General features: G+C 32.4%; 1 protein-coding gene across 4 annotated transcripts; it reads left to right on the forward strand.

Annotated features, from left to right (window-relative positions):
* Positions 1-35: 35 nt before the first annotated feature.
* On the forward strand, positions 36-14,277 carry LOC132740593 (uncharacterized). 4 transcript variants are annotated; one of them, XM_060728526.1, is made up of 5 exons: positions 36-74; positions 8,887-11,787; positions 12,022-12,135; positions 12,529-12,612; positions 13,196-14,275. In XM_060728526.1, the coding sequence occupies exons 2-5, from the start codon at positions 8,925-8,927 to the stop codon at positions 13,396-13,398; spliced, it is 3,264 nt and encodes a 1,087-aa protein (XP_060584509.1). In that variant the 5' UTR covers positions 36-74; positions 8,887-8,924; the 3' UTR covers positions 13,399-14,275. The 4 variants fall into 4 exon arrangements, with proteins under 4 accessions (XP_060584509.1, XP_060584507.1, XP_060584508.1 ...); XM_060728524.1 differs by lacking the exon at positions 36-74 and adding an exon at positions 75-295 and having other exon boundaries at positions 12,529-12,662; positions 13,196-14,277; XM_060728525.1 differs by lacking the exon at positions 36-74 and adding an exon at positions 77-305.
* Positions 14,278-20,238: the final 5,961 nt, after the last annotated feature.

Consider the following 20,238-nt stretch of genomic DNA (forward strand, 5'->3'; position numbering starts at 1 on the left):
AAAACTTTTTGATATCGTCACCCTTCCGAGACCTTGCGCGATGTAAACAAAATGTCGCTTATGTGATGTTGGAGGTGCATATTTTATTCATTAACTAAATCGTCTGTTACAATTTTACACAATCTTGATCAAATCAGCAGTCAAAATTGAAAATTAAGATTGTTTATGACCTAATTCGATGATAAATCATTCTTTTCTTTTTTATTTGTAAAAACATGTAAAACAATGATATGACGAAATTGTGTCGTCTGCATGTCACAAAAGTTAGGGTTTCGGATAAACATTTCGGATAAAGGTATGGGCCGGTATATTTTTTCTAAAATTAAATAACAGTACAAACTGCTAGCATTAGGTTAGGGTTAGTGTTATGGGTTAGGATAAGTTTATAGTTATGGAATATTAGGATTTAATTTTAAAAACATGGATTTTGGTGCGGACAGATTCTGAAATTGCTCCAAATTCTGCAAGACTGCAGAGTGAGAATGCTTAGTCTTAGCAGTCTTACCTGCTTTTGATAGTTAACAGATATTTCAAGTTTGAAGAAAATACCTTTGCAGTGATTTTCCTACATATATAACAGACTCCGAAAAAGGGCCTCTTCCCAATTGAAATTTTCTTTAAAATCATGCAGTTTTCCCAAAAATCTGAACTTAAACCTGCATTTTTCTTCCCAAATTAGCAATTTTAGCAATAATTTTTCCCAAAATCAAGAGGCTAAGGACTCTTCCCAATTAAGCGAGAAAAATCACTGCTTTGAATATTGAAATACCTTTGAATATTGGTTTTTCATATCAATAAATTTTAATCTCCAACAAGGGACCTTTGGCCAGATCTGTTGGTTTACTCAGAAAATTTGTCATATAATTTGTTGGTTCAGATAATAATGATAATCTTGGGTATGTTTTTACGTTTTATGTTGGTCAAAAGCTATACATAGCTTATGTTTTGTAAAATGTTATATATTGAGGGTTCTCGGGGACGCTTATTTCGGCATCCCGGTACGCATGTTTTTTACAGCTGGACGCTTATATTTCAGAGCAAGTATTCCACGTACGCTTAATTTTGCCTAAGGACGCATAAACATTACCGATTGTTTACAACCACAAATACGTCAGCGCATGTCAGTCTATAGGTGGGCGGTCCTATGCACATCGACGTGCACGCAATAGTGATCAGAATCATCAGACTAATGGATACACGCGCTGTACTTACCAGATATAACCGAGGTGATAATTTTATATCTTTGATCAACAGTTGATTGGAAATTAGCAAATTTTTCTGACAAAAGGATAAAATTATCGACTATTTACACCGCAAGTTTAAAGACTGGTTTCTCAAATTACAAATGAGTGTAATTTTGAATGATTGTCGAATATTTTTGGCATTTTCTAGGCACAATTTTGCTTTAATTTCATTCTTGCAAAAACATTCTATAAGAGTTTTAAGAATTTAAGATATTGTGCCGAAATGCCAGGACAACAAACCAAAATACACATACGCTTTCAGACTTCCCGAAATACGTCGGTCCGACGGACATGTCCGATAAATTTTGATCAGGTCCGATGATTTTTTATTCCGGATCGGTCCGAATGTCCGGCTTTTATCCAAGCCACATGTATACGAAATGGCGTCGCTAAAGCTGCCAAACCTGGGAAAAACGAAATTCTACGTCAGAGGAGCGCGCAGAACAGCAATAAAAGGATGAAAAGAATAGACCTGAGACAAAATTTAATGAAAAATGGAAGCAGGACCATGAATCGTTGGTGTATAACAGGGAGGAGATGAAAAATTCAAAATGCACTGTACGGAATGTGCCGATTTTTACGGCGAAAAAATTAAAAACAAAAAGTGTCTTAGAAATACAAACACAAGTTTTTCTTTGATTTTGATCAATTTTATTTGGTCTGACAGATTTCGTTTCGGTCCGACAGGTTTTCATGGTTTGTCAGACCGAATGTCTGACAGTTTTTTTTAACTTTCGGGAAGTCTGCGCTTTTCTTTGATATTTAGATTCTATCTGAAAATTGATCCCTAACATCAGCGATTTCACATTCGCCAGAAACCCTAAAATGTTGCAAAAATTCTCAGTTTCCAAGCCAAACATGTGAATGAATTGTTCCTTTATTATTTAATCAACATTAAATCTTTAAATATCGATCTTCAATTTGCCCCCTTTTGAAGATATTTGCTAAAATAATTGTCGATCGGATGAATCTCTTACACACTGTGTGAAGCTGTACACGATTTTCCTATTCATTCCGCTAAACACTGCCTATATATACATTTATGGTTTTTTTTACAAATAGAAACTTTTTGTCTTTAGAGTGGACTTATTTAACCAGAATAAAATTTGATTTGGTATAAAAGTGAAAAAAATAAAAAACGATTTCCATGTGTTGATGCATTATAATGAAATAATTTCATAATAAATATTAACAACAAAACAATAATTATACTTTGTAGTTCAGAGTTTGTTTTGAATAACTATAAACTTTGAAAGTCTCTTGAAGATTCAAAATATCAGCAAAGCTATTGTGAGCATTGAATGACTAATCTTTAAACATATTAATTGCGACGCGCTTTTGGACTCCAACTTTTTCAGGGTTGGGAGTCCATGGACTCCATGTTTTAAAGTCCTAGTGAGAACCCTGATATGTATACTGACAATAAATAAATTTTGATTTGATTTGATTTGATTTGATTTACCTTATGACATAGATCATTTGACATTTGTTTGGGCCAAACTCTATGGTCCAATCCAAATCCCACTTTTCTACTCAATCCAAAGGGGTGTGATTGCTGACCTTGTGGTTATGTTTGGTACATGTATACAGGGCTCCAGATAAGATGCGTTTACGCGTAAATTACGCATGGAAATAACCCGTTTACGCATTCAAAACAAAATTTAAGCGTATGAAAACGCACACAAAATTCAGGTTACGCATTGAGCAACATTTCTTTCGCGTAAACGTAACCGAAAGTAAACTCGGTGATTATTTTATTTTCAATTTCGCCTGAACGCTTTGCAAGCGTCTACCGGTAACTTCCTGTATTTCCGACCATCATCGGTTGTTATTGTATGCATAGTATGGTGGTGGAATTAACTTCGGATGAATGCTTTGCAACGTCTAACGGTTACTTCCTGTAGTTCCGACTATCATCGGTTGTTAGCGTATGTATAGTAAGGTGGTGGAATTAACCGGTACAATGTCGCTGTCTAAAGTTAAAACGATTGACTCGTATTTTCAGCCGAAAAAAAATCGACCCAAAAGTAATTGTGACGGTTATAATTAATGAAATAATTAGCACTGCCACGTACGAGCAACAGAAACATGCCTCAGGTTCAGATAAAACGTATGCCGTTTGGAAATGCAAGATGATAAACCAAGAGAGTCCAAAAAGCAAAAGAAATGACTTTGACATATCTTGTATTTCAAGTATAATAATACAATAAACATGGAAGCATAATAAATCTTTTACTCTTTTACATACATTTTAAGGAGTAAAAATACTCCTGTCAAATTTCAGATTTCAAGTTTTACTCATTCACAAAAAAATCAATGAGTAAATACTCATTGCCCTAAAAAATTATCTGGAGCCCTGTGTATATATTGTATAAGTACCTAATCTCACACCCAACCTATTCTCAAACCTTTCATTCATGAGCTGTTATTTATTTACTAGAAGTGACTATGATGTCCTCAACTTGTGTACATTAAAGCTTATATTCTGACAGACATGTCTGTTGCTGTTAAATTAAAACAGTGCATAGTAAGGAATATTTACATTAGATATCTTATTACTAAGCATAATTTCATACAAATTGCTATTACGGTATTACCTTTGTAAGTCATGTAAATACACCATTAACTATTTGTAAAAATGAATATTAGAGACAAAAATATCTTAAAGCAGGTACCTGCATCCTGTAGGGTACTTCAATGTCATGTGATATTCATGTGACAATCACTTCAATGGCTTAACTAAACAGTAGAATTTCAGAGATACTTGAATGGGTTTGAGATTAGTTCTTTCTTTTAAGAGGCCATGTCAGTTTTACAAAATAGGGTTGTGCTTTTCCAAGATGGAAACAGAGCCTTTTTAATTGTTGAATTTCAGTCAAATTTTACAGACATGTTACATAAAGATTATAGTGTACATATGTAAATAATTCTCATAAAGATATACATGTATTTTTATTTTTACTAATTTAGTCTAAAAGACCTCTTGAATGCTTAGAGGTTTGAGAACTGGTTTGTCCACGATATGTACCCTGATCATACGGCAAGATCATCAGCAAATTAAAGGCAAATATTTTATTGCCAGTTGGTTGTCATTAATTTATTGAAGAAAGGGAAGTGGTCCAAGCACCAACCCCTGGGGTACTCTAGAAGCAGGGGTGTAATCAATTCAATCGATATCGGTGTATCAACGATCTTTGTTATCAGATTCGATATCAATTCCATTTTTTAAATATCTGATATCGAATGCTCACATATTTCTAGCAAAAGAGACTTCAGCAAACAGATTTTAAAGTACTGATAGACCAAAGGCCAAAATAAAAGCAACATAATTATAAAGTTATGGAAGCCAGAACTAACATATTTCAAACATTTTTATGCCCCCGCCATGTAATGGCCGGGGCATATAGTGTTACCCTGTTCCGTCCTTCCGTCATTCCGTCCTTCCGTCCTTCCGTCATTCCGTCCTTCCGTCATTCTGTCATTCCGTCATCATCAGTTTCCGTTCATTATCTCCCCAACGGTACAACACATTCAACTTAAATTTGACATATGGATATGTCATGAGAAAATACAGGTCAAGTTCGAATTTGGTCATGGTTCGATGATTTTTGGCAGAGTTATGCCCCTTTTACTTTGAAAATAATATGAAATTTTCAGTTTCCGTTCATTATCTCCCAAACGGTACAACACATTCAACTCAAATTTGACATATGGATATGTCATGAGAAAATACAGGTCAAGTTCGAATTTGGTCATGGTTCGATGATTTTTGGCAGAGTTATGCCCCTTTTACTTTGAAAATAATATGAAATTTTCAGTTTCTGTTCATTATCTCCCCAACTGTACAACACATTCAACTCAAATTTGACATATGGATATGTCATGAGAAAATACAGGTCAAGTTCGAATTTGGTCATGGTTCGATGATTTTTGGCAGAGTTATGCCCCTTTTACTTTGAAAATAATATGAAATTTTCAGTTTCTGTCATTATCTCCCCAACGGTACAACACATTCAACTCAAATTTGACATATGGATATGTCATGAGAAAATACAGGTCAAGTTCGAATTTGGTCATGGTTTGATGATTTTTGGCAGAGTTATGCCCCTTTTACTTTGAAAATAATGTGAAATTTTCAGTTTCTGTTCATTATCTCCCAAACGGTACAACACATTCAACTCAAATTTGACATATGGATATGTCATGAGAAAATACAGGTCAAGTTCGAATTTGGTCATGGTTCGATGATTTTTGGCAGAGTTGTGCCCCTTTTTCTTTGTAAATAATATGAAATTTTCAGTTTCCGTTCATTATCTCCCCAACAGTACAACACATTCAACTCAAATTTGACATATGGATATGTTTCTGGAATGCCCAGGCCAATTTCGAATTTGGTCATGGTTCAATGATTTTTGGCAGAGTAATGCCCCTTTCACTTTGAAAATAATATGAAATTTACAGTTTCTGTTCATTATCTACCCAACAGTGTTACATATTCAACTCAAATTTGACATATGGATATGTCAAAGGAATGGGCAGGTCAAGTTGGAATTTAGTCATGGTTCGATGATTTTTTGGCAGAGTTATGTCCCTTTCACTTTGAAAATAATATAGATACGTCTTAGGAATAAGCAGTTTAAGTTTGAATTTTGTCATGGTTTAATGATTTTGGACAACCTTATCTTTCTTGAATATTGGAAATTTTTTGAACTTTTTGTTTCAGCACTCATACTTTTGTGGAAATGTATGTATAGCCATTATTTTGGCTACAAATATGAAATATGCTATTTTCAAAAGGTTAAGACTGAATAATTTCAGTGCCTTGAATATTGTATGAAAATGGTTTGTGTTAACACTGAAAAGTTTAAAGGGCTTTGAACTTAAAATGAAAACAATAATTTGTGCAAACAAATTTGGAACTAAATATTATAACATCTGAAATTTTGGCTGCATGCGGGGGCATCCGTGGCATGATGACACATTTCTAGTTTTTTCTAAAACGAAAACGGAAATCAACACAAGAGTTACCTCCCATAGTCTCTAACGAATGCTGCCGAATTTCATTGTAATCTCACATGTCTGCTAAGAGGGGGTCATGACCCCCCAATTCAGATTTTTAAAAGGGAAAATGCCAAGAAAATTTTTGTAAGTTTTTCTTTGTAAAAATTATGATTACATATGTTAAACTTTGATAATTATTCCGGTTCTAGACACTATAATTTGCCAGTTAAACCCCAGCTTACTAATGGAGCTGCAAGGACGGGATTTAGCATAATCCGTAACGACGCAATAGCATAACAACAACAAAAGTAAAATGGAAAAGGCTTTAAACATTATAGTTACTAGTCATTAGTTGTCATTAAAAGTTATAATGATCAGGGTCACTTGCCTTGTGGTCGTTTAGGTTTCTATAGGCAGTTATTGAGATGTTTGTCACTCTTAGATGTTGCTCATTGTTGATCTCAGGTGGTGTCATCATTATATGATTTGCATACATGTGCATCTAATGCATTTATTGTTTTGAATTACAAAATAACAGAATAGCTAGCCTATTGTTTATTTTCAAAATATTAAAAGCAAGTAAGTAAGTACAACTTTATTTAATGAGGCAGCACAGTTGGACAAGCCCATCTTCCCTGTGAGCCTTCATTTCTTTCTATTTCGGTTTATTTATACTCGGCGCCGGAAATTCCATATGTCCGAGAATATAGCATCCTTGCCGGTCCACTAAGGTAGTCACATCGGGGACGTCTTTGTCAAGCTGAATCTTCCTGTAGCCCATTCTTTGTTCGTTGGTGCTAGAGGAGTACAACAATACTGGCCAGGCATCATGTTCCTTACTGACGATAACAAAAACGGCTCTCATTAGCGCCAACCCTCCAGAGTTAGTCACGACAGGTCAACCAATCACCTCTGGTACTTAAGATGACTTGACCTTGACCTGCCGTGTGCCTTCTCCGCGACATGCACGCCTCTGGAGGGATTTGGAGAAGATGTGAGCCTTCAAACTATAAATAACACTTTTATATCTGAAAGTCAAATGTTTATAACACTCTAAAAAAAATTATATATAAAAAATAATGATAATGAAAAAATAAAATAAAGATTGTCAAATTTACATTGTTGCAGTGGTAGAAATATTAGTCCAAATATGTGACTATATTTTGATCTATCATCAAATATTTATAAGAAAATCTCATTTATTCTATTTTCATTAGTAAAAAACCTTTTCGATGAAGAACCTGACTTCTCTGAATTCCAGATGTTTTTTTTCTTCAAATTTGTTCTTGTTTTACCCTTAAATTAAACTCCTGGATCCGAACAGTTTGTCGACTGTCACACCTAGATAAAAATCGCACATCTTGAAGGGCTAAACATACACCAAACTAATCATATTTTGGTTGATTAATGGATCTGCAAAGGTGTGAAAATTACACTAACCTTGTTTTAATAACAACTATAATTGCTTAATTGATAGGTGATCAGCATGTTTGATATTCTTTATTTGCATATACGGTTACCTAACTATTTATATTTTGTAATAAATTTAATGACATGGGATTAATAATTGCAATGAAAGAAAACTATCAGTGAATTGGTATAATTGCTGAAACGGGTGAGACAACACTGACCAATACTTATACGAATATTTAACTGAAATTTGATGCTTGCAAGTCACTTTGTTTCTTTATTGTTGCAAAGAATCATGTCTCAGCCTCCTTCTAAACATTGTAGGGTAGAACTTATGTGTATTAAAATCAACAATAATATCAGTTGATGAGATTGCAAAAATAAAAAGATTTATGTTACAATTTCATATGCATTTCCATTTTCTTTCCATAAAGATAAACTATTGTGCCCTCCCCAGTGCAAATATGCAAACATTCTTCTATTCTGGAAACATTTCTTATCTGTATGTTTCATCTGGTCCCTTAGACAGGTTCCTCTGTATTTGTTTGAGCAGGACATCTAGCCAGTCACTCTTGAAAATATTATCATTGACAGGCTCAAAAATGTCTAGAATAGATCTAGCAGTTTAAAATAGCCCTAGAACCAAGGGGTTAGAGTCAATGACTTCTTATCCAGTTACCTCTCTGCCGTGGGTTCGATCCCCGGGAGATGCTTTGGTAGTTTAGCGCGAAGGAAGGAAGTCTAGTACTGGTATAACTCTCCAGGAACGATGGATAGGAAACTACTTGTCTATATGACTGAAATACTGTTGGGAAAAGAGCCAGTGATTTTTCTCTCTCAATTGGGAAGAGGCCTTAGCCTCTTGATTTTGGGAAAAATTATCGCTAAAATTGCTAATTTGGGAAGAAAAAAGCAGGTTAAAGTTCAGAGTTTTGGGAAAACTGCATGATTTTAAAGAAAATTTCAATTGGGAAGAGGCCCTTTTTCGGAGTCTGTTATATAAGTAGGAAAATCACTGAAGGCGTAAAATGAAACAAACAAAATAGCCCTTTTATCAATAAATCTATAAAAATCAGCTATAATTATTAAACTGCATTTAGACATTTGTGGAAAAAAGATATAAGAAATAACAGAGTAAGGATCAGTAAATGAGAGCAACATTCACAAAATGCAGCCCCAACAATATCTTTTCTTATTTATCATTTAAAATTTATGTTTCTTTTAATTCCAGGCTTTGTGGATAAAAGAAAACGAGACTTGGTAATAGATATGTTTGTTGCTAATAAAATGGAATCTAAACATACACAACACAGTGAGAAGCATAATGATATGTGTGTTCTTGATATGGTATCAGAAATATTACTTCAAATTATAGAAGACCACAGTGTTTTCAATCCCAAAAATGAAGAAAAATGTGTAAATGAAACTGTTCAAACATTGAGTGAAACTGAGGATGAAGACTTTAATGATGAAGGGCTTACTTCAGAAAACCAATGTATTCAACTTAATGAAGATGGTAACATATTACAACATAGTCAACTAGCAGTGAAAGAAATTTCTTTGGAGAGACATGAAACTACTTTAAATACTTTTGATATTCATAGTAAAATTCAAGATTTACTAAACAGCAAGGGAAATGATGATTATGACAAAGAAGAAAACAACAGCTGCGAGAAGAAACAGTTGCTGACTGCATTACATTTAAGCCCAGCTTTAAAGGATTTTGATAAAGAAAAAGATAAGTGTGATTTGGATTTTGCAGAAAAGAAGAAAGAAAGTGTGCACTTTACTTCTCCTGTAGCTGTTTTCTATGAATTCAGTGAAAAAAGCGAAGCTTCATCAGATGGTAGTACAGACATTCTATCAGATTCTGATTCTCAAGACTTGATTCTATCACAGAATGAAAGTATAGAAACAAGTGAATTAGATTTAGAGAATAGAGTTGCAAATTCACATGCTATAAATAATGTGCAAGATAGAAATTTGACTTTGTATGTAGGAGAAGACAGTCTTGAGGACAAGAGAGATTGCATTATGACACCAGGAGGAGATTGTTTTAATGTCAAGTTATTTGCGAACTTTGATGCGGTAACTGACCCATTAGAAATTGAAACGGCAAATGATTGCAACCAAAATGCACTTTCACCTAAAAGTTTCAACAATGGAACTTTAGTTAACCACCTAGAATTAAGTCAAAAGGGAAAAGAGATAGAAAAAGTTACTGTAACAGTGGCAGATAATTTAAAACCTATAGATGATAATTCAGAAAGACAGGACTCAAAAAATGTTTTTGAAAGTTCAGAAGAAACATGTTACTCAGAAACAATTGCACAAGATATTAGTATTGGTAAAAGAAATGATTACAAAGTGAATAGAAGCAATCATACAAACATAACAGAAGAGTCTCTGGTATTACCAAATCTTTCAGAACCTAACTGTATTGTTGCCGATTTTTCAACTGTAGAAAATAAAACTGAGAGTAATGATTCTTGTATCAGTGAAGTTTTCACAAAATTTTCTCTTGATAAAGAAGAAAGCAAAGTTGAGCTTTCACAAGACATGTTTATTGAACTGAATCAGACAAATACTACAGAAGAAGAAACTATTGACAAATCAGACATCAATTCACCTCAACATTACATTAATGGTGGTGGTAAAGACTTTGATAATTTCCCTGTTAATAAATCAATAGAGCAAGACTTGGTTAATCAGAAAATATATGAAAATATACAAGTAGAAATTGAAAAAGAGCAAGACATTATAAATACTGCTGAGGAATGTGAATTCAAAGATGAAAAAGTAGAACCAAGCCAACAGTGTGCTGAAACAAGTATGAGTACAGAAGTTGATGCTCTAGCATATAGTGAAATAGAGAATAGTGACATGGCCGGTATTAAGTCCAGTCAGAAAAGAGAACAGTCAAGCCCGGAGTTAAATTGTTCACAGGTTATTAAAAAAAGCAGATCAGGAACAGCAGTTGATTTAACATCTAAAGCAAAAAAGAGGAAATTATTCAAATTTGGACTGAATGAATGTAGAAAGGTAAAATTGCTCAAACTTGATTTTGAGTATGATGAAACAGATTTGAAAAAAGTACCAAAAATGTTAAAACAGTTAGCATCAGATGTGATAGCTGGATTGGATGAAAATGTTATCTTTGAATGTAACAAAGAAGAACTAACTACAAAGCAAGAGAACATTAATGAAGCACCAGATGGTCACTCGGTAAGTATTACAGTAGACATCAGTGGTAACTTTGAAAATGAAATGAAAGAAGACAGCTTTGATAGACAAGACAAAATTAGTACAGGTGATTTGTGTTTAAGTGATTGTGAAAAGGAGTTACAGCAAGAATATCCAAAGGCTTTAGGTTTGTGTAACTCTGGAAGTAATCAAAATAGTAAACTGCTTAACAAATCGAATGATACTGGCATTAGTGAAGACACTACATCAATACTGTTGGAAACTTCTGAAATTGGTTGTTTAAATGAGGAACATTTCCTTGAGAGTCAAAACTTCCCAAGATGTACAGATACAATGTCTGCAACAAAAGCACTCTCACAGCACTCAGATGAGAACTGTAATGAAACTCATTGTTTGTTTGAAAGTGATCAAAGTGTACCAGTCATAGATGGACCAATACATATGAAAGGTGCAGAAGACACAGACTCTTTTCAATTAGAAACAGCTGAAGAATTACACAACAAACAACATGTTTATCCAAAAAATCTGTTAAGTCCAAAATTCATGACTGCAACAGAATTACTGTCACAGAGTTCAGAAGAGAGTGGAAGTACTGGATTCACAGTCAATGCCACAGATCCTCTGAATAATTTTGATTTACAAGATCAAGACAGTTTAGAAAACTCTGAGGTGATACAGATCAATAACATTGCAGAGTTTGGAATAAATCCTATTGTGCAAGAACAGCGTCCTGTAGTTGTGGCAACCTTTAATCATAATCCAAAAAGTGTAGTTGAAATCACTGAAGATGGTTTGATGGAAGAAAAGTTGGAAAATACTGGTTATGATATGATAGTATCGTCTTGTGAAATTAAGGGAAATGTAAAGTCTTTAGATGTTTTGGACAGAAATTGTGCTGCTACTGATCAAGATGAACAGATAGATACTGGTAAGCTTACAAGTTGCGAGTTATTAATAACATTATGTTTCAAAACTTAAACAATAAAAAGAAGAAAAAAACAACAAAAAACAGATAGCAGTTATTCAGTCTCTTTTACAATACTGTAAACACCTCTTGTAAATCAACTATTTTTAATTTATTTTTCATGTAGAGCATATTAGTATATTATATGTCTATTATAAGAAAACCTTATAATTAACCAATCAGTACACTTATTTTCAGATCAACTGGATGTATATATTGATGGAATAGTAGATCAAATAGTTCCTGATGATAAGTATGAAGGTGAACCTATAAACAGAGGGGAAGAACATACAATGTTTACAAGAAAAGAAGGTAGGAGGGATTTTTTTGCATGATAATCAGAATATGATTTTAATTTATAATTTTATATTATGGACAACAACTTGACTTTTTAATCATATGCAAAGTTTGAACTCTGATGGGGCCTTTGTTGTCACTCATGAAAATGTCGAGAACTCCATCCAGTACAAATATTTTGCATCATATGGGTAACTATTGATTCATTCTTTAGAACTTTCAAAACTGCAATCATTGCAGGAAGATAATATACATTTATTAAAACCTATTTACTGCAGGAAAATAATATATGTTCATGTGCTAAAGATAGCAAAAAATCATTTTAAATTACATGTTAACAGTCATTTGATTTACACTTGAAACATTTTTTTTTCATAATGTTGGTTTCTGGTTGTTTTATTCCTGTAGATAAGAAATCAGAAGTACATAGATGTGGTCCAGATGTTTGTGTTAAAGAAGACAACACTGCTTGTCAACAAATAAAAACTCAAGGTATGTGCTTCTGGGAAAGTCAATACTGCCTTATAATCAGTATGAAAAAGGTTTGAATATGGACAAGGTTTTTAACTGTAGTTTAGTAAATGAGTACATTTTTTTTTGTCCTTGTAATTGGCAATTACATGCATATAATAAGCTTTTTCTTCACATATAAAAAATATAAGACAATGTTGAGGAATTGTTTTGAAATATGTATTTTTTTATCTTTATTATTTAGACACATTCTGCAAAAATGTATGCTGAAGTCCCCTTTTTAATGATTTTTAAAGTATTTGAATGTTTAAATTTGAAATATTTATTGTAACATCATAATACCTATGCGTCTTTACAAAAAAATATTCTCTATTCTCTTGAAAAAGGAAATTGGAATGTTAAGCATTGTCTTTTTTAATTGCATGAACTATTTTAATTTTTTATGACACAAAGAGATTTTTTTTTACTTATCTGTTTGCTCTCTTTTTAAATGCCACTTAGAGCAAGTGACACAAATAAAGGATGTTAAGTTATGAAAATCATTTTTTTTAAATGTTGCTTTATTCTGCATGACATATGGATTTTTTTTTTTGATCATTTGCAGGAAAGGTGTATGAGAAATGTTTCAGCTGGAAGTATAGACCATCATATGATGCAGATGGAGACACAATTCTACCTGAGCTGCCAGATGAAGACCAAGTTGTTACTATCACTCCACTCAAAACTTGCGGTAAACCGCTGAGGTTGGGACTGTCTAAACGCCAGCCTGTGAAAAAGAGTCTTCATCAGTTTGTTACTAAGAAGTGATGGTTTGAAAATTATCTTTTGAAATTGTAAATCTATTCAAGTACCAGCTGAGTATTTTTTTGGGGGGCTTAAAATGAAACTAACTTACAGTTCCAGAAAAACCAGGTTTATTGATGAATTTTGACTATTCTTAAGTGTTCCTACTCTTTGACACACTTATAAAAATGTCATGCAAACACTGCATGACATAAATGTTTAGTTAGATTAAGTGTTCTTAAGGTGTAAGTAAAGCCTATAAGTGTTGAATAAAAATATATCTAAACATTATTGCATTTGATAAGCAGACACAGTTTTGTGGAAATTGTTAAGACAATCTAGTATATCATAAATACTGAACATTATAGATAACAAAGGAGTAAAAATGAAATGATTTTCATTTGAAAAGCATAAAAATTCATGTGCATCTAAACAATCAATCAATTTATCTGATGTACTTAAAATACATAAAGCTTTATCTGCTTTGCCTTTAGATTACAAAATAAGTGGTTAAATTTTGAATAAGAATGATTTCAAAATACCTGTTTGAAAGAAATATGTTTGTATATTTTCTTGGTGAATGCACAAAATTATTGCTAAATGGTTAAAACCGTGCCTGTACTTCAAATAATAGCATATTTTGTTCTGGAATTAACATAAATTAGTCATATAACAAAGGACATTCTATGTAACAACTCTTTTGAGGACTAACCATAAGATTATGGAAATAACATAATTTTAATGTTTATAGCTTTTATACCCTTTAAGTCTACTGTAGCAAGACTATTTTCATGAACAATTTTGTATTTAATGAGGTATAGCAAAATTTCACCAGGTTTAAGAGTTTAGAGATTATCATCGGACTGGTAATATGTCAAAATATTATGATATGTATAATATGCTTTTTTAACCTGATGTTTTGTTTTAAATTTTTTCATATTTGATTCAGTTGCTTTTTCTATGTGATGTTAGTATTAATTATATAAGTTGTTTCTTGATGAAGTTGTGAGCAATAAGTTTTGGCAATGCCATCTCTATTAGTGTATATGAGCTGTTTTTAGAGATTTTGGACATTGTCTGGAAAAAACTATAGAGTTTTTGGACCTTTTATTTTTTAGGAATCTTTCTGTGAAATGTTGGTACTAGAATCAGCAAACATGATGTGATTATAAGTTACAGTAATGCTCAGACATTACCACAACACCTATTTTATACAAAACATCATATAATGTTCCATATTATAATGTTGTTTTTACTGCCATCATTCAACAAAATCCAGAATCACTAGACACTGCTCATAGTTAAATTGAACAAGTTATGTGTATTTTTTTGTATCTCTCAAAGCAAAACTGTGATAGCATTAAAAAGTTAAAAATTGTTTTGTTTTGTTGTTTGTTAATATTAAGAAGTGAAACCATTATTGATGAATATGAGAAGTGTCCTAGAGCTTTTGGTTCATATCTCAAATATTAATTTTTCATTTTTTTGTTTGGAATCATTCTCCTAAATGTTTTACCTTGACTTTAGTACCAAAATCATAGCAAACTATGAATTCATTAACACACAAGATTGTTGTTCTGTTGTATATAGGGGTAAATGTTCTTTATGCAAGTGACACCAATTATTGCTGAATATGAGATGTGTCTAGAGTTTTTGATTCTTCTCTCAAAAATGAATTTTTCAAATTTTTTTTCAAGAATCTTTCTATTAAATGTTTTAATTTGACATTATCATTGAATTGTAGCAAATTTATGATAAGTGACAGCACATTGCTTACTTTATGACAATACCTATTTTATATCACAAACATTAGATAATGTTGATCTGTAGATTGTGTTTTATAATGACATTATTCAACCAAACTCACTGGACATTGCTCATATCCATTTGTTATATTTGATAAATGAACTAGTTCAATTACTCTCAAAGTAAAACTGTGATAGCATTAAATAGTTGGAAGTTGTTTTTATGGTACCGGTATTTTCTATAAATTATTTTGTAAATGTGACATGCTAGGTTGTTACTTTGTTGTACACATGTATGTATGGATAAATGTTCTTTTTTCAATGTATTAAGAACTATTTTCTCCTCATTCAAAACTTAAGGATTGTTTAAAACTGTTAATTGAGTTTAGTTACTGTATATAGTATTTTTTGTTTGTTTGTTGTTTCTAAATAAAGTTGACATCATTATTGGTTGATATGATTTATGTCTAGAAGTTTTGGTCCTTTAGAGGACATCAGTACTAGAATCATAGTAAACATACAGTAAGATAAAAATAGCACTTCTCTCAGGATAATAGTGTATATTAGCAACCCTTGAACTGAAATAATACCCTTGGCAGCAACCCTTGAACTGAAATAACACACTGGGCAGCAACCCTTGAACTGAAATAACAACCTCGGCAGCAACCCTTGAACTGAAATAACACACTGGGCAGCCATCCATGAACTGAAATAATACCCTCGGCAGCAACCCTTGAACTGAAATAACCCCCTGGGCAGAGCCGAGGGTGTTAATTCAAGGGTTGCTAATATGCACTGTTACTCGAGAGACATATGTTTTTTCTTTATTACCATGGTGTACTGAACCAACATTTTAATGCATTTTTTCAATGCTATGATTTCTATCAGGGTAGAGAACTAGAACATACATTTTCTTAAGTCTATATAGATTACTTGCCCATGGGCCTATTGCAAGGGTGATATGATAAATTGAATTACACACCTCCTCTATTGTTTGTGACAGGTCTATATTTTTCAAATAGACCTGTTTAAACAAAAGAAAGTCCGTTATGAGGTCTATCTTTTGCACGTGCACAGGTCAGTTCTAGACAGACAGACCCGGTCATGAAATACACGTGAAAAAATAGACCTGCCTATGCGCAGACAAAGAAAACATGAAATGCAATCAAAAATTAAAACTCGTTTAACTAAGCAATTATTCCAGCATCCCTATATTAAATCTTTTCAATACAAATAATGGAAAGCATATCAGTGTTAGGACACATTTAACATTTATTCAATCGCGTATTTTTTAATAATTGTAATTCTGTCATTAAGTTCATAATATAACAAAATGAACGCTACAAGTTTATATGTATGAAACTATATAGCAGATATCACATCATACTCATGACCATTTTAAAATGTTAATTAAGTTATAAGTGATTTAGTTTAAAACCTTTTATGATGAATGTTTTATTCTAGAACACTTTATAATCTATAAAATATAGTTTCGGTTCATATACCTCACACTTGCCTACAATATACATATGTAAGCCTTACGTGGTCTGCTTGGTATCCACACATTGCCCTTCGGACAGTTGCCCCCTCGCCTGTTTGCCCCCTTTTTGCAATGGCGGTCAATTGTCCCCTTATATCTTTGGAAGGGGCGGACATTTGTCCCCACTCCCTGTTTTAAAAAATATTTTATTGTTGAATTGTTTGCCATAATTCATTGCCTATTGTTTCATTGTGCTTAAGTACACAAAAACTCTCGCGCAAATTTGTAAAATGTTTCCATTGGCAAACATGAAATCTATGCACGAGCTGACATGTCACAAGTCACAACGGCAAAAAGGGGCAATGTCCGGGGGCAAATGTCATAGAATCTGAATTTTGTCGGATACGAAATACTATCAACATAATTATTCATTCTTTAACATACTTTTTAACAGATCTATTCACTTTATTATTGAAAATTGCATATTTAGCTTTTTTTTATTTTTATGATTTTTAAAGGTGGAAAGCAAAGTATATATTATATTTAAGCAGAACGATAATAAAAGCTTACCTGTTTATGCTTTGTGTTAAAAATAATATTTGTGAATTTTCCAATATAGTTTTAACGGTGTGTAAGTTGGATATCGGCCTCGTACATCGATCTTTCTGAATAGGAAAGACCTGGTCACGAATTTCATGAAACACCTCGAGCGCTACGCGCTCTCGGTGTCACATGAAATTCGTGACCAGGTCTTTCTTAATCAGAAAGACCTTGTACTCGGTCGATATCCTATACATAGCACCATGTAACGTCATATTAGGGTATATAATTAAATATTTACCCCGAGTTGTAATAAGATAAATTACAGCATAGAGCGTATTTTACAATTATACCTATTATACATCATAAATATCATATTATGCTGACCTTCAGATTATAATGGTCTGTTATAATGACATTGCTCAACAAGGACCAAAATCACTAGACGCTGCTCATATGTTTGTAAATTGGACTAGTTCAGTACATGTGTGTCTCAAAGCAGACCTGTGATAGCATTCATTAGTTTTAAAAGTTGCTTTTTTTCTTTGAATTATTTTGTATATTTGACATGCAAGGCTGTTATACTGATGTATGTAAAGCTTCATGTTCTTCTTTTAAAGACATTTTTCTATATAAGCATTGTCTCCTCATTTAAAACTCAGGGATTGTTCATATGAATTCACTGTATTATTAATTTGTTGGTTTGTTTTTCATGAATTCAGTTGTTAACATTAAATAGTGAAATTGTTATTGTTTAATATACACTTGTTATGAGCTGTTCGTTGAATTAGTTCATTACTTACTCCGAGCCAAACTGTGATAGAGAAAAATGTTCAGAGTTATCATGTTCAGTATTTTTATGTGTTTTTTTAGCGTAGTAATTTGTTAGTTGATATTATTATTCTGTTATTAGAGAACTTTCATAATAATGTTCCTACAGTAAAGTTTGTTGTTGCTTATAGAACTTCTTGTACTGGAAGTTTTGTTTTTCTGTTGAAAGAATTAAAAGATTATTAAAAAAATGTGTACATTTTATACATGAAAAATCCTGGAGGATTTAATTGTCCAAGTTTTGTCTTTTTCCTTTATTCAGTTGATTTAATCTTGAATTCAAAGGTATAAATGTACACAGTGATTCAAGATTGAATGAAATTCTCAAAAGACAAAACAACTTAAAGCACTGGCTGTTGGCTAACATATTTTTTTACATAAAACAATAAGCATAATGTGGTTTTACACTTAGTCTTTCAGAAAAGCATGATTGTAAATATTGGACAAGTGAATAACATTGTTTACTCAAATAATAAGTTAATGCTTTTAGAATTGCCAAAGGCATTGTGTACAGGAGTGTATTCCTTTATCACATACTTACGAAAAATACAAAGGTCATAATTTCCCAAAAAATGATTATGTCATAAAACCCAGGGTTACATTTTATAGGTCTGAATACTTAATAGTTCTGTTAAAATTTTTTGTCATAGTGTAATAGAATTCTCCATGTAATATATTGTATATGAACGGTAATCTATCTTATGTAGACAGTAATACCCAAGTTTTCTCCCTTTAACAAAACTTAAATACTTTTGGATTTTGAATGACTAAGTGTGACATGAGTTAACAGATGGATAGACAATCAAGGGAAAAACTTCAAATATGCAAAATTCTTTAGTTCACAATAATTCTATGAAAGTTCGGATGAAATTCTTTGAAAAATGTAGGAGTTGCACTTCAGAATATTTCTCTATATATAATACAATGTGAAAAAACAATAATTAAGGGCAATATTGAATTAGGTAAACAAAAGCTGTCTGGGCAGCAGCATGATTTCAATTTTTTAAGTGCTGGATATTAAAATGCATTTTTCTAATTACATGTATTAAAGAGATCATTTGAATTAAAGGTCATGTAAACCTTGACATTTGACTTTGATACCAAGATTATCCACATGTTATATTTTCTTCGATTAATATGATATTATTTAGAAGGTTGCATTGATGTTGCAAATTTGTATATGTCTAAATGTGTTACCTTCTGTAAAGAAAGTTTTTATTATTATTATTACATGTTTTAAGTCATAATTGAAGTTGCTGTTCTAAAGTTTAACAGAGGTCATTTTGACCTTTTGACTGAGGCATGTAGAACTCATTAAGGTGCATTCACTTATAAAGTTTCAATCAAGCTTTGTTAAGATTGAAGTTAATGACCGTAAAACTTTACCAAAAAGTTAACCAGTGCTGACAGTTGGGTCATAAAAATTGCTTTGCCTTTCTTCACATGATCACATCACAAAAACCTATCTATGTGACAGAGCACTTCATGACAAGACTTCTGTGAATGTTTGGTTTAAATGTATTGAGAAATGTAGGAGTTGCCAACAGAAAATTGTTTATGCCTGCTCAGCTGCCTGTCAACATTAACCAATCTTAATAACTACATTTTGTGTTGTTTTTTTTTACTTCCAGAAAACCTGGTTTAAATAGGCAAACATTTGAAAACACATACAAGCAAACTAAAAAAGTATTAATCATCATCAAATCTCAGCGCATATAATGCTTGTATTTACTAGACATTCTTTGCAGGAACAAATGCATTAGTTGCAGGCACAATGTTGGATTAAATTATTTTTACATGTATGAAAGAAGAAATTAATTACTGTGAATGTTCCTTGGTATTATTTTATTTGTATTATTACAACTTAGGTAAAATGTAGATCATCCAAGGCATTTCACACCTAAAACTGATTTAAGTAGGCAAATGAAATACATGTATGGTGTTCATAGTTTTCCTCGCCTTAATTAAAAACAAGACTTTCTGATTTTTGTTTTATTTTGTCAAGTTTGAAGTCCCACTGACACAGGCTTTCTGTGTTTTACTTTGAGGAGGAAGATGCATTATTTTAGCATTATTTTAGGCATGAAATGGCACTCTAGTAAAGCCAACACTATTCAATAAACTAGCTGGATAAGTTCTGGCACTACTGATTGCGATTCCTGTCAGGGACTTTAGATAATTCGGTCATGTGGGAAAGCAATATCCAGTAAGCTAAGGGAAGGTCAATGGTTCAATTCAATTACTTAAAGTGAGATATATATAGTGTTA

This window comes from Ruditapes philippinarum, unplaced genomic scaffold (assembly GCF_026571515.1).
Source record: "Ruditapes philippinarum isolate M1 unplaced genomic scaffold, ASM2657151v2 ctg4580_1_1_1_1, whole genome shotgun sequence".
In the NCBI taxonomy this organism is placed as follows: domain Eukaryota; kingdom Metazoa; phylum Mollusca; class Bivalvia; order Venerida; family Veneridae; genus Ruditapes; species Ruditapes philippinarum.